Here is a 15,673-nt window from a genome sequence, read left to right as displayed (position 1 = left end):
CCCAAACTAAAGGAGTCTCCATGCATGAAAAGGAGCAGTGTTTTCATGATTCTTTTATTTGAAAGAAAATAGATCATTCTCTTTACACAAAGACCTTCAGTACAAGTACCCTGACTGATGACACAAAAGATACACAAAAAAGTAGCATATATGACAAATAAAATGACAAAACACAGCACTCACAAGTGGATTTCAAAGAACCACATCGCATATCACACACACACACACACACACATATCAACACAGCTGAGATGAGAAGAATAAAAATTCCTGTTTCTGTACACACACACACACACACACACACACACACACACACACATCAGTTTGCACTCATAATAGTGTTTTTTTTAATATGTAAACTGGTGTTTGATAGCTTAACACAAAACCAGCCAAAAAAAAACAAGCTCCTGGCAGAACATCAAATAAAGTACATTAAAAAAAAAAAAAAAAGCCTTTTGATACAAAATACGACTTAATACTATAGCATAGAAAGTTGCCTATATTACACAAGAACACACTGAAGTGCATTTTGATGTAGTCTGCATGGTTATCATGTTGCTGTCACTTACACAGTTTTGCATCACCACCAGAGTCAAAGTGTGCACATCACAAAATGCTTAGCACTGAATAGCACGTGGTTGATAAAAGCACCGTGTCAATGCACGCTGGAATAATGTTGCTGATGTACTGCCTCGTATTATGAGCTTCCATTACACAAAGATAACAAATGACAGTGCAAAGTGGGAGCTAATGGAGTGGATGTGGTGCATGTTAGCATTAAAACTGAGGCATCCAACAAGACAAGCAGCAACACCACTTTTAAAAGCAGCTGTTAGCCCGTTATTTATAACGCAAATCGATGCAAGTCAGTCCTTTCCTTTGAGATTTCAAATCTCTGTGGTCCTCAGCAAGGACATCTGCAGGCAAGGAGCGTTAATGTAGCTTTGAAACTCATTTAGGTCCACGATGACTTCGTTTAGAGATGAAACCTTCCCTTCAGCGTGTAAGTCAATCCACAATATGAGGCCAGTGTGGCAACCGCTGGAGGTATAAACCCAGTCTGCAGACCTCTGGCCAGTCGTCTGATATTCTCTGAGCGCCTTGGACAGAGCTGATTTTACAGAAGCAGCACAGCTGATCCAGGCTCTTCTTGAGAATCATTGGCTTCATAAATGATTTAAATCCATGAAGACTTGTTGGAAAAGAGGTTACAATAATAACATAAAATGGGCTTCTTTGGCACTGGATGAATTTTATGGAATGAGTTCTGTGGAGTGCTCCTTGTGATCTCAAAGCCCAAATACAGTAATATAGGCAGGATGTGGTCCCAGCTTGTTTTAAGTCCAACATCTTAACTGTGACCATAAGAATCTTCTGTGTCCATATTATAAAACGGAGAAACCTGTAGCTTTAAGACACCTGATTCAATTTCAGTCTTTAAAGCAGAGATTTCCCTGGCCTTAGGTCCGATTCTCTCGATGGAGAAGCGAAGATCTAAAATACACAAGATAAGTAACCAGTGTTATTACACTCAAAAATTGCCCTTTTTTGCATTAGTACAATGTTTGGGATATGTGGGTGTGTGCACATATGTCTACACCTACCGAAGTGACCTGCGACTGTCTTTCTCCATGTTGTTCTCTGGTCCTTCGCTCTCATATGAAGCCAGATGCAGCTCTGCAACAATAAGATAAACAATAATGGCTTTGTTTGTTTCCTAAAGCTGACAAACTATAGCAAACATTTGTATGATTGACATCTCCAAAACGCAGGGGAGACTGAATACTGACCGTCTTCGGTGAAAATGGGTGTTGTGACAAGGTACTGAAGGATTCGCCGCTCTCTGTCGAACGGACAAACAACCTGACGCCAAACCAGGAACTCGCTCACCTGTTTTGCAAGCTCCCAGAGTTTCTGTGGAGACAGATTGTACAATCGATTATAATGGGCAGATGAAAGAAAAGCATCATTAAGGAAAATGCATTGATCTTTTTAGCCACAAGGGGGAGTCACAACATCACATGTAAAAGCCTGAACTTGTACTGCTACAAATCTGACCGTTTTTAATCCTTTAAACAACATAATCTTCTGAAATGTGTCCTAACCTCAAAGTTGATGTGTCCATTGGGCAGCCTGCTGGCACAGCCTTCATTCAGGAAGTAGATGTCTTTAATGAGGAGACTGAAGAAAGGAATCACAATCTGGAGGAGAAACACACCAGCTCATTTACGTACACATTCACCACCTGGAGCTTTTTATTTTCAGAGTAAATCCCAGGTGCTCTCTCACCTTCTCCTGGCTGCTGTGTGCGGTCTCAGACCTCTGGGTAGCACCGCGGAGCGCAGTGCGGTAGTTACTGAAGTTACTGGATGGGTCCATCTGGTGCTGAATGAGAGCACACACAGGAGACGGCCATCAAACGCAAATCCGTGTAGGCATGCTTAAAGTTTGCACATGGTGAGGGTTTGAAATCCTGAGCAACTTGAAATCTTAAGTTTACATTACACTACACAGGATTCACTGCTGCATGCCAATTGTCCTTACCTCCAGAATTTCAAACTTGTCCGTGTTGACTTTATTCCAGGTTTTCTTCAGTCTGGCGACAGGACTCATGTTCATCCCAGCTGGACACAGAGAAAGGGTGAGTAAATGCAGAGCACTTACGGGGTCAGATCGAGCCAACGAGCTGTATGTGTGCCGTCAAATACTCACTGATGATGGCCATGAGAGAGTTGAAGTTTCCAATGTTGAAACACTCCTGAGCAACATCGATGAAGAACTCTATGATCCGCGCTCTGTGTTTCTTCTTCATCGGCTTAAATGAGAGAACAAACAGAGCAGGTCAGTACAAATTCAATATATGTACAAAATTATGCACCTTTGGAGTGTAGTAAGAATCTAAGAGTGGTTTGTAGTTCAGCTGTGCATTCAAAGGCGTTCCTTGGTCCAAAACGAATCACAACAACTTACCATACAGATCTCAGTGGCCACAAGATAGCTCAGTCTGTTGAACCAGCTGACGTAAGCTTCCAGGTTGCTAGTTTTACGTTTCCGAAAGAAACCCTGAAACACAAATTATGGCATAATTAAAACAAAGAACAAGTCTAGATCTGAGTGCATTTTTGTCTGTATTTCATTATTTTTGAAAGAAGTTAAACATTTAAAACTGTGAGTCACAGAAAGGACCATTTCGAAATTAAATGAGATCTTAGAACTTAGATCTCTTTCATTTTATGGACCCCTAAAGCTCTGACACCTTCATAAATTCCATCACTCACGTTCAAATGTGAACTTACATTAACCTCCTAAGACCCGAACTCTTCCACAGCATGCATTTTTAATTTCTCTTTGATATTTGGGCTGATTGGAACCCGATGAATGTAAAAACAAAGAATTACCAGATTTTTGTTTTACCAGATTTTTCCTTCTAAGAAAAATCAGAGCCACATATGAGGATATTCGTTTAAAATTTCGATAGAACACTAGCAGTATATTGTCCTTGTAAGTGGATATCAGGCCCTTGTAGAGCAAAATTTTGTATTTTGGTCTAAATAACCCAAAATGTGATGTCCACATATGTGGATGCCAGGTCCTAGGAGGTTAAATTATATCTGTACTACTTTCAGCTCATCATCTATCATTTTTAGCTAGCAAACGGTCCGCGGCATTTAACCAAAGCTTTTGGCTTATTATTTTAATGTTTGCCCTCTGTTTAAATTTAAGGCATGATTAACATTTGCATTTTATCAATTTCTGTAACTGAAAATTTCAACAGGTTATCCACAGCTTTAACCAACAATCTCTTATACTAGATTTTACCTAGCTATTTAAGTTTACATTTAGCTAGTAATCTCCACCTTTTAGCATAATCTTAGCGAGCTATATCCAGTGTTTATCTATTATCTTTAGCTAATAATTCAACTCATACGCTAAGCTAGTTATACTGCCATAGCTAACACTTTCCAGCTTTTTCCATGCTTCTAAAGTAATTGGTTACTGTGTATCTGTTTTTCTTTTACTGACAATGTTTATCCACAGATAGCCAACAACTTCAACTACAGACAAACTTAACAATCTTTCAAATATATGTTTTCTATAGATCTTATCTATTTTAATTATCTAATAAAATACCCTTTTGTTATTGAGGTTTCTGCTCGGAGGTAGGTCTGCTCAATTCTTTAATTAGGTTTTAATTTCCGCTTTGTTTTACTTTTTCCTCATATCAGTCAAGCTAATGTTTCCATGTACCTTTTGGCTACTTGTTGGTCTTCTATTAATATTTGTTCCCTGAGATTCAGCATCATCAGCATAATCTTCTTAAGGTTAGCCAATAAATTATTTTATAAATCAGAAATAGAAGGAGACAGACTGCTGCTCCTCTATAATTTCCTTTGCTAATGGATCCTGTTAGCCTTCACACCCACACAACCTCTGGACCTGCACTGAAGCCTGTGACGTGTCTGCTTGTTATTTTCATCTCATTTACATCTACTTTGGTGCCTTTTGTTTTTTTGTTTTTTTATAAGGACACTCTGTGGAGAACTTGTTTCTCAGAGGCCCTTTTATCTAAACAAACATTATAAAAGCTCTGTATAAATAAATTTGACTTGTCCGTGATGATGTAATCTCAGAGATTCATGGCTCTATTAAATGCTTACACAACAGCGACAGCCCACTCCACTCCAAACTTCCCCTTCTACACTTCAGGACCCCTTTCACTGACTCAACTGCTCTTTTATACAAAGTGGGTCTTATATAACTGGCACAGCACTGGTTGGAGCACGGCTACAAACAGTGGGTGAGCACTTGTTCCCAGCAGCAGTGATTGAATACGACCCTTCAGCTCACTTACAGGTCCCTCAGATTCACTTAGACATATGCAAAAGGACTTTTTCATACTGTGTCTGAGCTATGTTAAAAATAACACAGCACAAATTGTTATCTATCTGCCAGTAGATTCTCTGATGTGGTTTCCAAAGCATATTTACTTCAACTGAAGCAGACCACAAATTACACCCAAAGCAGGCCTAGAATATACTTCAAATCAAAACAATAAAAATTGACTCAAAATAACTGCAATCGTCTGCAGTCCTTTGATGCTGATAATTATAAAGAGGTCATGTTACTGTATTTTCAAGCCGTCTTTACACAGTAAAACTGCACGCAGCAAGCCGTAGCTGTTAGATCTATCTGCTAATTGTGACTGGAATGAGATTCATTTATATGACTTTGCACAAGCTCCTCATGTCTCCAGTTTTATCATGTAGAAGTTCAAAAGGAAAAAAGCAAATAATGAAATGAAAAGTAAACCTGAGCCTGCAAGTTCCTGAGTGAGAAGATGGGAATTTTTGTGAGCTGTTTGTCCAAAACTCGATCTAAAACGCTGGAGGTAGAGCTAAGCTAAGCGTTTTTTCATTCAAACTCAATTGTACCTTATGGTTCTCCAGAGGATCCTTCATGGCAAACGTCTGGATGAACTCCTCGGGACCAATAAAACTCAGTCGGTCCTGAGGGCAGAAAACAGAACATAAAAACAATTAAGACAATGACAATAGCATAAGACAGACAATCATAAAAGCTCATTAATATAATCTACAGACGTGCTTTGAAGGAGTGAAAAAAATTTCTCTCTACAGAATCCGATAATAAGCACAGGCACCCAAGTTTTAACGCCAACTTCCTACCAGTTCAATGTGTGTAAGCTGCTGGGCGAGGACGAAGGGATCGTCGCACACGCTCAGTACGTCGCTCCGCTGAGCCGATGCTTGCTTGCTCTTCAAGGAAGCGGGACGCTCCATTGCCACCACATTGAGCGCTGCCACAGCCTCCTCGTATTGGCCGAGGGCAGAGAGGCGTTTGATAAGACGCTGGGTCATCTGCTGCATGGCTCGCCAAGAGTACTGCAGCGTGACACAGACAGCACAAATAATGAAAACTATGACAGGGAGGTGAGAATGAACTTGAGATATTTATGTTGAATTACTGCAAATTCATTGCATGAGAAGTTTTAACTACAGGAGCTCTGAACGCTAACCTCGTCCCCTCGGGCCACGTGAAGCGTCATGTCTTTAAGGCAGCGCATCATCCTGTCGTCCCTGAAGTCGTATGGAAACGTCTCAGTCCACTCGGTCAGCAGCTGCACCAGCTTAGGGGCCACCTCACGGAAACGAATCTGAAAACCATCAGATGGCGCACTAAGTGACACTCAGGCAGGCATGATTTGATTTATCTTATGAGTAAATCTCTCTCTGGTCAATAATCTAAACGGCATGGCCCTCATATCTTTTAAAACACGCAAGAGTAGCCACAGCTCGCTGTTTTTCTAAGAGCATATTCTGCCATTATTTATTTTATCTTTGCAGTTTCTGTTTCCGAGTGTTCCCTTGCCTGGATTTTATTTGCTTGGGCAAAAAAAAAAAAACAGATAAATACTTTCTCTCAGAAAGAAGCATGTGGGTGAGCGAGCTTGTGGATTTTATAGTGGGTGGAAGGTTGTGTGGGAGCAGAGAGTGAGTGTGACGAGAAGAGAAGCAAATTATAGCCCTGTGTGTGTGTGTGTGTTGCCAGCCCACCTTATCCAGCAGGGCATCTCCAGACCGCTGCTGCTCCACACACAGGTGACAAACCCTCGTCATGAGCTCGTAGGGGGGGAGGAAGAGGCGTGAACTCAGCAGGAAAGTGAACACATACGACCTCTGATGAGGAGGAAAGAACAAGAAGAGAAAGGTCAACACAGCCAGGACAGCCGACCTCTTTTCTCAGACTCGTCTATTCTAGACCACTCCGTTTCTCACAAAAAGACCATGTTTCCTGTAACGTACGTCAGGGTAGTAGTCCACTGTGGGAACCAGGTGCTGGATCAGAGCCTCAAGAGATGCAGACACCAAGCTATTGTCATGGTAACACATCTCCCCGTAGCTGGTGGTGACGCCGTGTCCGTAAAAACGCGCTTTCGCCGCAGCTACGTTGTTGTTGTTACGACAGGACTGGTCGCTGCTGCTGCCGCTGCTGCCGCTCGTGTGGCGATGTGCGCGGCCTGGACAGGAAGTGCTGTGCTGGCGAGGGCTGTAAGGCTGCGGCGAGGAGTATGGGTTTTCAGACAGCGCGCAGCTGGTGTAATGATGCTCCTTCGCATTCACAGAGGAGACAGAGGCGCTCCGATAAGCCCCGCTGTGAGGCTGAGGTATGTCGTAGGGGTTCTCTCCAACCGAGTAGGCGCCGTTGTAGATGTTCTCCCTCGCAGGTTTCGGGACAGTGCTGCTCCGGTACGGGCTCGTAGGTTGTTGGTGGTTGGCATTGCTGCTGTAAGGGACGCAGGAGCTGAACTTCCCAGCATATGGCGTTGTTGGAGGCATGATGACCTTTACAAAACATACAAGGAGTAGGTTAGGGTTGAGAAATAAAGATTAACAGACTATTTATATGCAATTTCATGACATGATAATACATTTTCTCAGTCAGCTGAGAAATACATGATGGATAACATGCAATCTTGAATAAATGTTTTTCATAATTCACATGAAGATACATCTTCCAGCCAATTTAAAGATTCCCAATAAGCCAGATATGATAAACAGGCAACAGGGAGGGTTTCTTTTTTTTCTTTTTTTTAAAAAGATAATTTAGATTTGCTTCCTGAAACCTCATTCTAAAGCCAATCTTTCTGGAACTGGGTATGAAATATCCCAGGAAAATTAAGAGATGATTGCACAGCCTAAACAGGAAAAGAGCAACAATCAGTAGGTTTCCCCGGGTATCTGAAACAGTGGACGGCACAGGAAGAGGCCCAATAAAAATAAAACATTGCATTTAGTTTGTAGAAACAGAGGCTTTCAAAGTGACACTTTGCATTATTCAAACAAATCCTGACAAGTTATAATACCAGACATGTAGGTGTTGAATGAAGTAGAAAGGCTTCTGTGATTGAATTAAAGCAGATCTTTGTTTTCATTTTCTTTCTCCTTACCCTTACTGCAGTGTCTAAGTCCAATCAACCATCAAAAATTATAACTCCATTGCACAAGCCAGTTTTAAAGAATAATTATGATGCAGTTTCTTTCGTTGATCAGCTAATCCATGATTTCCCAAAGGTTTCCCAACAGTTGTCAACAGACCAATCCTTTTATAGTCAACTTGAAGTCACAAAATCGTGACTAGTGTCTCTTGCAGCGTCTTACTGTGTTAGCCTGCCCGTCTCTCTGGGAAGCCGAGTGTTGTGAAAATACGTTTAAGCAACTCCATCACGCAAAGGAAAGACTTAGGGATGTCTGTGAAAAGAATTATACTTAATCACATAATTTTATCCCTCCTCTGTCTATACTTTCTGGTTCTGAACACAAACATTTCTCCTTTGGAAATTTACAGCTTGGAGAAAGTCATTTGTTGGTGAAAATTTCTACAAATCAGCTTATACTCACAACAACAACCTGCCAGATGACACAACAGCAGTGATCCCCCCGCCCTTTGTCTTAATGGTTAATATAATTGGATTTGAGTTGGGTAAGCTGATCCCAGATCACCACCGAGGCGTGCTTTAACTCTGGAGCCATCTTTATCCTGCTACTGTTGTCTGTCTTGGCACCACATGTCAGCATAAGCGAGCCACACACAGTTACATATGAGCAATGCACATATACTGTGCCAGAAACAAAACCCTGCAGGAATCCAGCAGACTTTTGTTTGTCCATCACAGTGCCGACAGAGGAGTGTCTGCCTGAGCCAACATCTTACGCACACACACACCCTTGTCCACAATGGCGCCTAGCCCCATGCCGGTATAATCCAAACACACACACAAACAAATGATGGCTTGAACGATGCACACACACACACACACACACACACGCACACATATACCACAGCGTTTGGCATGTTGCCAGTGTAAGCCAGTCCAGTGCCAAACCATCTTTTGAACTCTGTGATCTCAGCCTGCTGTTCTTCTTCTAACTTAGTTAGAGATTACGGTGTCTTTACCTTCCTCGAATTACAAACGCAATCTGGAAAAGCATGGCTGCGGTGGTGAAGTTGAGAGAAGAGTCCTCTGAGTAATATTTACTCCAGTGTAGATGCCTTTTGTCCTTCTGTTTGCATTGGAAGGTGACCTTGTGCAAAGGGGGAAAACTAAGAAATTGGAAAACAATCCTGTGTTTTTCCACACGGACTTCCTGAAAAGTTGACCCTTTGAATAGTTGCGGTTTCCCCGCTGCTGCACTGCAATTGCACTCTTTCTAAATCATAGGTTGGACTCTCCGTGAATGACTTAATGATGGCATTGGGAGTATAATTTCATATTAAAAGCATTGTTTATATTCTCTTGTTTGTAAACTTTGAAGATTGCAGGCTTAAGAAGCAGACTGATGTGAATATAATAATACAGGAAAAAGCAAAAAATGTACAGTGATGTAAGAACATTTTTACCAAGAAAACCACTTTTGTACTAGACCGTTAAAAATCCTAAGGGCTTGCACGTCTGTGCATTTTCTTACCAGCTGGCATCGAAACAAGACTGCAGCGCCCATTGGCTAAAATGTCATGAAATGGTTAAAACAAATTGAACTTTTGATGGTGCAGCAGGAAAATCTCATCCACTAATGGATTTACACCAATAAAACGTGCTCGCGCTGCATCAACAAGACAAGCCAATTCGGCGGATTTAAAAAGGTCTTCTGTACATGAAAGCTGCCCATGTCTGGCTTTTAATGAATCTGAAGGCGTTGTCAGAATACTTTTTTCTAAAACCATTTAATGTGGTTTTAAAGAGTACACCTAGCAATGCTGTGCCCTACAGGAGGAGGGGGACGGGGCAGGGGAGGAGGTCTTCAACAATAGAAGCATTATCTATCCTGTCATGGCATTAACAACCACACAAAGACCCACAGGAAGAGATCAGAGCAGATCCCAGCAGATCAGACACACACAGCAGCTTTCACACACTCTGGTCTCCGCTGTCAGGTTATACGACGCCCAGCCTCTGCGTGAGCTGAGCCTGGGATCATTTTTACATCAGTCAAACCAGAAAAGCAGACTTTACTCATTCTTCTCTAAGGTGGGACCTCTTATTATAGCGAAGTCACAAATAATAATCTGCCAGGCTTAAACAAGGACAAGACTTTTTGTTTATGACTTCAATAAAAGAGCATATTGAAACCCATTTACTGACCTTAGTAGAGATCGCTTTATTCATACAAAATAAAAGCTACAAGATACTGACCTCAGAACAGCCTGGACCAACTGCCTTAGCTTAGATGAGACAGGGGTTTGTTTGACTCCTGCTTTTTAAAAAAAAAAAACAAAACATCTAATAAAATTCGAAGACTTTAAGCAGCTGGTCAGTAGCAAGAAAACAACAGTTACGTTTTCTAAATTAGCACCTTGTCTTCTGCAAAGTTTATATACCCATAAAGTGTATACCCATAAAAATGGTTTCATGAGAGGAGCAGCGGAGTAAGCTGAAGGCAGAGCCTGCGCCTGATAAGAGGATCCATAAAACTATTTGTGAGAGTGTTAAGATGTCAATGTACTGCAATGCTATCTTACTTCTACTTTGTACCCAATGTACTTTGACACTAATGAGCTACAACAGACAAGGTGGGTGAGTGAGAGAAGCATGACAGTCTGGAAGAAACTCCTGACAGCCGGGATTATCGTTATCAATAATGAGGCCAAAGTTCAGACTGTGCTCATGACACTTATTTGTGGCTTGCGTGTACAAGAGTTAACCTTTTAAAGAGACGCTGTACAATGATGTCACTGATGATTTGTCGATTTACGTGGGAGGACTAGTAACTTCACCTCATAACATAATATCGTAGAAAAATAAGATGGCTCTCTAATGATTTAATGCTTCTTTTAATTTTTTATGATTGAGCACCTCAGAAGTCAGCAAACTGAACCTTTTAAAGATTATAAGACTGGACAGATGTTGAAATAAGTTGAAATAAAATACAAAATGTATTGCTGCAGGTCTCCCCTGCAGCAATACATTCGGTGTGAAGAACATTCTACTGCTCCTCCATGTCAGATTTTAATTTTCAAACAGCCCCATAAATGCAGCATGCCAATGGACCAAGATGCCTTCATGTGTTCTGCGCAGGAAAATTTTTTAAATGTGTTCATGGGGACATGACAAGGACTTAGGATACATCAGTAGTGAAAATCAAGACACATGCAGTGATTTTAAAGGGAGGATAGATCTGTTTTTTGGGTATGAAATAGATTTTCAAATCCCTTTAGGTAAAAATTGTCTGACACATTGACTTTGGGGGTTTTTTCAATTACAGAAAAAGCCTACTTGATGAAATTCTTTATATCTTTGTCCAGATGTTGTTTTGTTCTGCTTGGCCGTCCAAGCATCAGAAGCTCCAACCTATAATGCTTCAGGATTGCATTCTGAGTGCAGGAAAGCAAAGTCACACGTCATCAAAGTACCAACCAAATTGCCAAACCAAAGTAGGAGGAAACCGCCCTAGTGTCCAAACAAATGTGGCGCAAGGAAGTGTGCAGGTCAGGGGAGGCCCACAGCAAAACACCAGAGGCTGGGACCCGGTGCCTGGTTTAAAAATCTGATAGATAGGCAAACAGAGCCAGACAAAAATACCAGACTCAGATCGACAGGAGAGATACGCACAACAGGGCTCAACCACTTATGAGCCTGTTGTCTTCTTTTATTTCCAAACACAATGGATTCAGGGATGCACTTTCATACAAATACACACACCTGTCTCCCGTATCATCTGGTAGGCTAGTACAGTATTAACCTACAGCCAGAAAGGATAAACACTACTACAAAGCTATATTAAACTTAAGCTTGTTTGGGGATGGAGGGGTTGACTTCCGACCTCTGCACAACACACAGATGTCAGCATTTAATTTTAACTTGGAGTAAGTTGACTTTGAGGTAGTTCCAAAGACTCAAATGTTGCTGGCACCCTTCAGACCGCCTCGGTTAATAATTAAATTAGTTTAGCTATTTAATGTGAGATTTATTTAAGCAGCTTCACAAGCTCACAGAGTACTGACATTCTTTTAAGTGCCTGTGGGTTTGTGTAGAAGTGTGTGGAGGCTTTTTCCTTGGCCAGCAGCACACACATTTTTTTTCTGCCATTCTTTCTTCTTTTCCCTACAGACACACTCACACAATCTGTTACACACACACACATATAAACCAGCCCAGCATGCCTGGTTAGCATGATGGGGTTCAGACTGAGTCATAACACACTAAAAGTAAAAGCTGACTGTGAAAAAGTCATGCTGTGCAAGCATGGTCCCATCGCAGGTGCTGGTGAGTAATGCTCGTTTGAGTCTGACAACCAGCCTAATTATATACTCCTATGGGTGGCACAACAACAACAACAACAACAACAACAGGTCGGGAGTGAAACTGGGCGTTTAGAGAGAAAATAGTTCATCAGATATAGATCACTTTAAAATATTAGGTGAAGTAAATACGTTTTTAAAATAATAATAAAAAAACTAGGAAACTTTAATCAACTTTTGCGCAAGAAAAGGCATTTCTATAACTCGATTATGCCACTCCAAACAACTCACCTCTGAAACGGTGCTACTCAGCGTCCAAATACTGTGTCTCTGCCAGTAACCTTTGAGAAAATTAAAAGGAAAAAGGTTTTCCACGCTACTTCGAGTCTTTCTCACGTCGAGGAGACGCTAAACGTGTAACAAACAGGGAAATCTTTTAGCTGCTGTGAGTCCATGCAGTGCTCTTCTCCACTGTCTGTCTCCGCTCTTGCTTCATTGAGTATTTGAACAAGCAAAAGCTCGCAATAACCCACAAAGCCAGACGTATTCAAATGACTTCCACAGAGCCGGGAAAACTGACCAATCAACGCAAGGGGGCGGGTGGCGACTAGGCCCAATCACAGAAAAGGGGTCAAAAAATCAAAAATCTCCCAAGTTCTGATTGGCTGACTCCCTCTCCATCTAAGTTCTGTCTTTTCGAGTGAAGCCTTGCAGCGAGTGTTTTTGTTGGAGATCTGAAATATGGAAGGTATACGGTTTCCGTCGGGAATGTGTTAGTGTGTGTGGCTTTATGCTGGTCTTAGTGACTTAAAATATAAGACAAAAAATCCCTGAATAGTGTTTTGTTTGTGTTTCTGTAGGGCTTATATATTTCATGAATTGGATAGTATGTGTTACTCAGAGCACTTGGTTTCACTTTTTCCTACCTGCCAAATGTTGCCATTTATTTCAGCACTGTACGGAAATCTGTGTGGAGTGGTCAGATTGTTTGCTGACATTGGCTCCTGTATTACCAATTCTCTATAGTTTGATACTTTCGATTCTTCATCTGGCATCTTGGAAGCAAAACCAGGGATTTTCCTGCATGGAGGAAAATCTTGGCTCCTCCCTACAGCAAAGGAGGAAAAAAAAATCACTGGCATTGTAACAATATTCTGTTAATTTCATTTTTGTGAACCATAATCAACATTTGTGTTTATTTAATAGCTGGGTACAATAGGATAATGTATAAATATTTGTCAAATAAGCTGACATGGACTACTTGTACATATGATCTGTAACAAGCAGCATTATGTAATCTTTTGCAAAAAAAAACAAAAGAGAGAAGAAAACTGCAAAAGTGTGTGGCAATGTGGCTGAGAGGGGGACTTATTAACAATTAATAACAATGTTGATCTCTCGAAAACTTTTGTTACTGATCACTGTCTTTCTGTTTGAGATGAAATATGTTCTTTAAAATTTGATTAGCCCCTATTTTAAACCTTCTCCTGGGATATATGAGACTATTCTCTGTTTAAAGTGTTCATGTCGTTCATTTAAAGGATATTTTAGTTTCTGTCAGCACTTCACTAAGAGATGAAAGAATTGTCAAACTTGGTTTCAAAGAGCAGAGGTAACCCAAATGTGTTATTTGACTCTATCAGTGGTATTGTCGCTTCTGGTCTACCTGCTTTTCTCATTTTCTTCAAAGGAATGTTGCAAACTTTCTTACTTAGCTGATCTGGTCAAATTATTTGACTTGATAAAAGCATCTTTCTACTGTTGCGACATTTCACCTGAATTCTTGTTCATAGGTCCCTGTGTGCTGTAATATACGTAACACTGGTGTCTAGTCAACTCCCTGCTTATTTTAAGAATATGGTTATCCACCCAGTTTAAAAACAAACAAACAAGCTTTACCCTTCACGTCTTAGCAGTTGCAGACCAATTTCAAAATGAGTCTTTTTCCCCCCTAAGATTTTAAAAAACAGCTAAAAAGCAGCTTTCATTTGCTCTATACAAATACATTCCACTGCTCGTTCCACTGAAACACCTTTTCTTAGACATCTTGATGTGAAATGATGCAGAAAAATGTTCTGTTTTAGCGATGCTGGACCTGATCTCTGCCTTTGATACTTTTTACCTTGGAGTGGGTCTCTTCATATCGGTCTGAACAATCCTTTTCTGTGGCTGCTTTTAGGTGCAAGTCCTCTTCCACTTTTTTTGCTTATGGTGTGCCACAAGGTTCTGTTTCGGGGACCTCGTTTTTTATGTTATATCTGCTCCCTCTTCAGCCCATTCTGAGTCCTTTTAAAGACATTTACATTCAAGAAGTTTTCTCCAACTTCATGAAGAGAAAACAGAAGTCCTTACTTGTGTACCTGACAGATTCGTTCCACTTTTGCCAAATCTTCTGTCAGGAACCTTGGAGTAGCTTTTGTTTTCACCTTTCACTCTGGATGTTCAGGTTTAAAATTAAATTTCTGGTTCACTCTTGCTTTTATCATTTAAGAAATACTGGCAAGTTGATTTCCAACACGTCACGCTCTGAAATGGAAATTGTTATTCATGCCTTTATTTCATCACACCTCAGTCATTGTGGTTCATTGTTCGCTTGTCTTAAAAAAGCTTCCTTGGAACGTCTGCAGGTTTTTCAAAACACTACTGCGAGGCTTCTGACTCAGTTTTCTAAGAACTCACATGTCACAGAATTGCTAATTCAGGTTCACTTTGTTCCCATTTACTTGAGAGTCCATTTTAAGTTTCTGGTTTTTAGCTATTAGAGCTTCGCATGGACAAGCACCAGCATACATCAGTGAAGTTTTACATTTATACATCCTTAGCAGGTCCCTGAGGTCATGGTGATCATGGCCTGCTGGCTGTGCAAGATACAAGGGCAGAGTACATGTCAAAGTTTACAATTACTCAGTGATCACTTTTAAAAATCAGCTAAAAACTCATCTTTGTAAACTCACTTTTGGGTAACTTTTGTTCTTATGTTCTAGCATTAGTCTAGCTACTAACCTTTAATGCCTCTTTTAATCATTATCATGCATGTAAAGGTGTTATAATGAGAACACTTTTACTTTTACTCGACACAAAAGCCAAACCTGCAGTTCTGCAAAGCCCTTAAACTGCAGCTGAATTGACTAAATTTAAACTAAACACAGTTGTTGACACTCAGTGGTAGTATTTACTCAATCTCATACAATAAGATTTTGAAAGAATTTCACAACCCACAAAAGATTGGAGACATTACTCAACCCATGGCACAAAGTTATCCTTAAATTGAAGAGAAAACAAGAAAAATAACATTGTGATGTAACAACAGGAATACCACATGCAGCACGGTCAAAGAAAACAAAATTCAGACTTCAACAGAGTGCACCTTCTTCTCTTTTTCTAAATGTTTAGAATATACTCTAAATATATATACTAC

The 15,673-nt window shown here is 40.6% G+C and overlaps 1 protein-coding gene across 1 annotated transcript; it reads right to left on the bottom strand.

Moving 5' to 3' along the window:
* Positions 1 to 43: 43 nt before the first annotated feature.
* Positions 44 to 12,774, bottom strand: LOC147325715 (ras-GEF domain-containing family member 1B-B-like). The gene is made up of 14 exons (XM_086300358.1): positions 12,547 to 12,774; positions 6,822 to 7,361; positions 6,573 to 6,695; positions 6,035 to 6,172; positions 5,685 to 5,900; positions 5,433 to 5,507; positions 2,971 to 3,063; positions 2,713 to 2,815; positions 2,545 to 2,624; positions 2,290 to 2,385; positions 2,106 to 2,201; positions 1,791 to 1,914; positions 1,605 to 1,677; positions 44 to 1,494 (listed from the first exon to the last, which is right to left on the bottom strand). The coding sequence occupies exons 2-14, from the start codon at positions 7,353 to 7,355 to the stop codon at positions 1,461 to 1,463; spliced, it is 1,785 nt and encodes a 594-aa protein (XP_086156484.1). The 5' UTR covers positions 7,356 to 7,361; positions 12,547 to 12,774; the 3' UTR covers positions 44 to 1,460.
* Between the last annotated feature and the right edge of the window lie 2,899 nt (positions 12,775 to 15,673).

This window comes from Aulonocara sp. 'chitande type north' Nkhata Bay, linkage group LG7, assembly GCF_057382095.1.
Source record: "Aulonocara sp. 'chitande type north' Nkhata Bay isolate Kocher_YH1m ecotype deep benthic linkage group LG7, A_spYH_male_GT1.1, whole genome shotgun sequence".
Taxonomy (NCBI): Eukaryota; Metazoa; Chordata; class Actinopteri; order Cichliformes; family Cichlidae; genus Aulonocara; species Aulonocara sp. 'chitande type north' Nkhata Bay.
Note: the sequence above shows the minus strand (reverse complement) of the source record. Positions and strands in the feature narration are given on the sequence as shown.

Coding starts and splice junctions, on each gene's coding strand:
- LOC147325715 (XM_086300358.1), bottom strand. CDS start 7,355: ATGCCTCCAACAACGCCATATGCTGGGAAGTTCAGCTCCTGCGTCCCT. Junction 6,696..6,821: donor CAGTGGACTACTACCCTGAC/GTACGTTACAGG, acceptor CCTCCTCATCAG/AGGTCGTATGTGTTCACTTT. Junction 2,202..2,289: donor CACACAGCAGCCAGGAGAAG/GTGAGAGAGCAC, acceptor TTTCTCCTCCAG/ATTGTGATTCCTTTCTTCAG.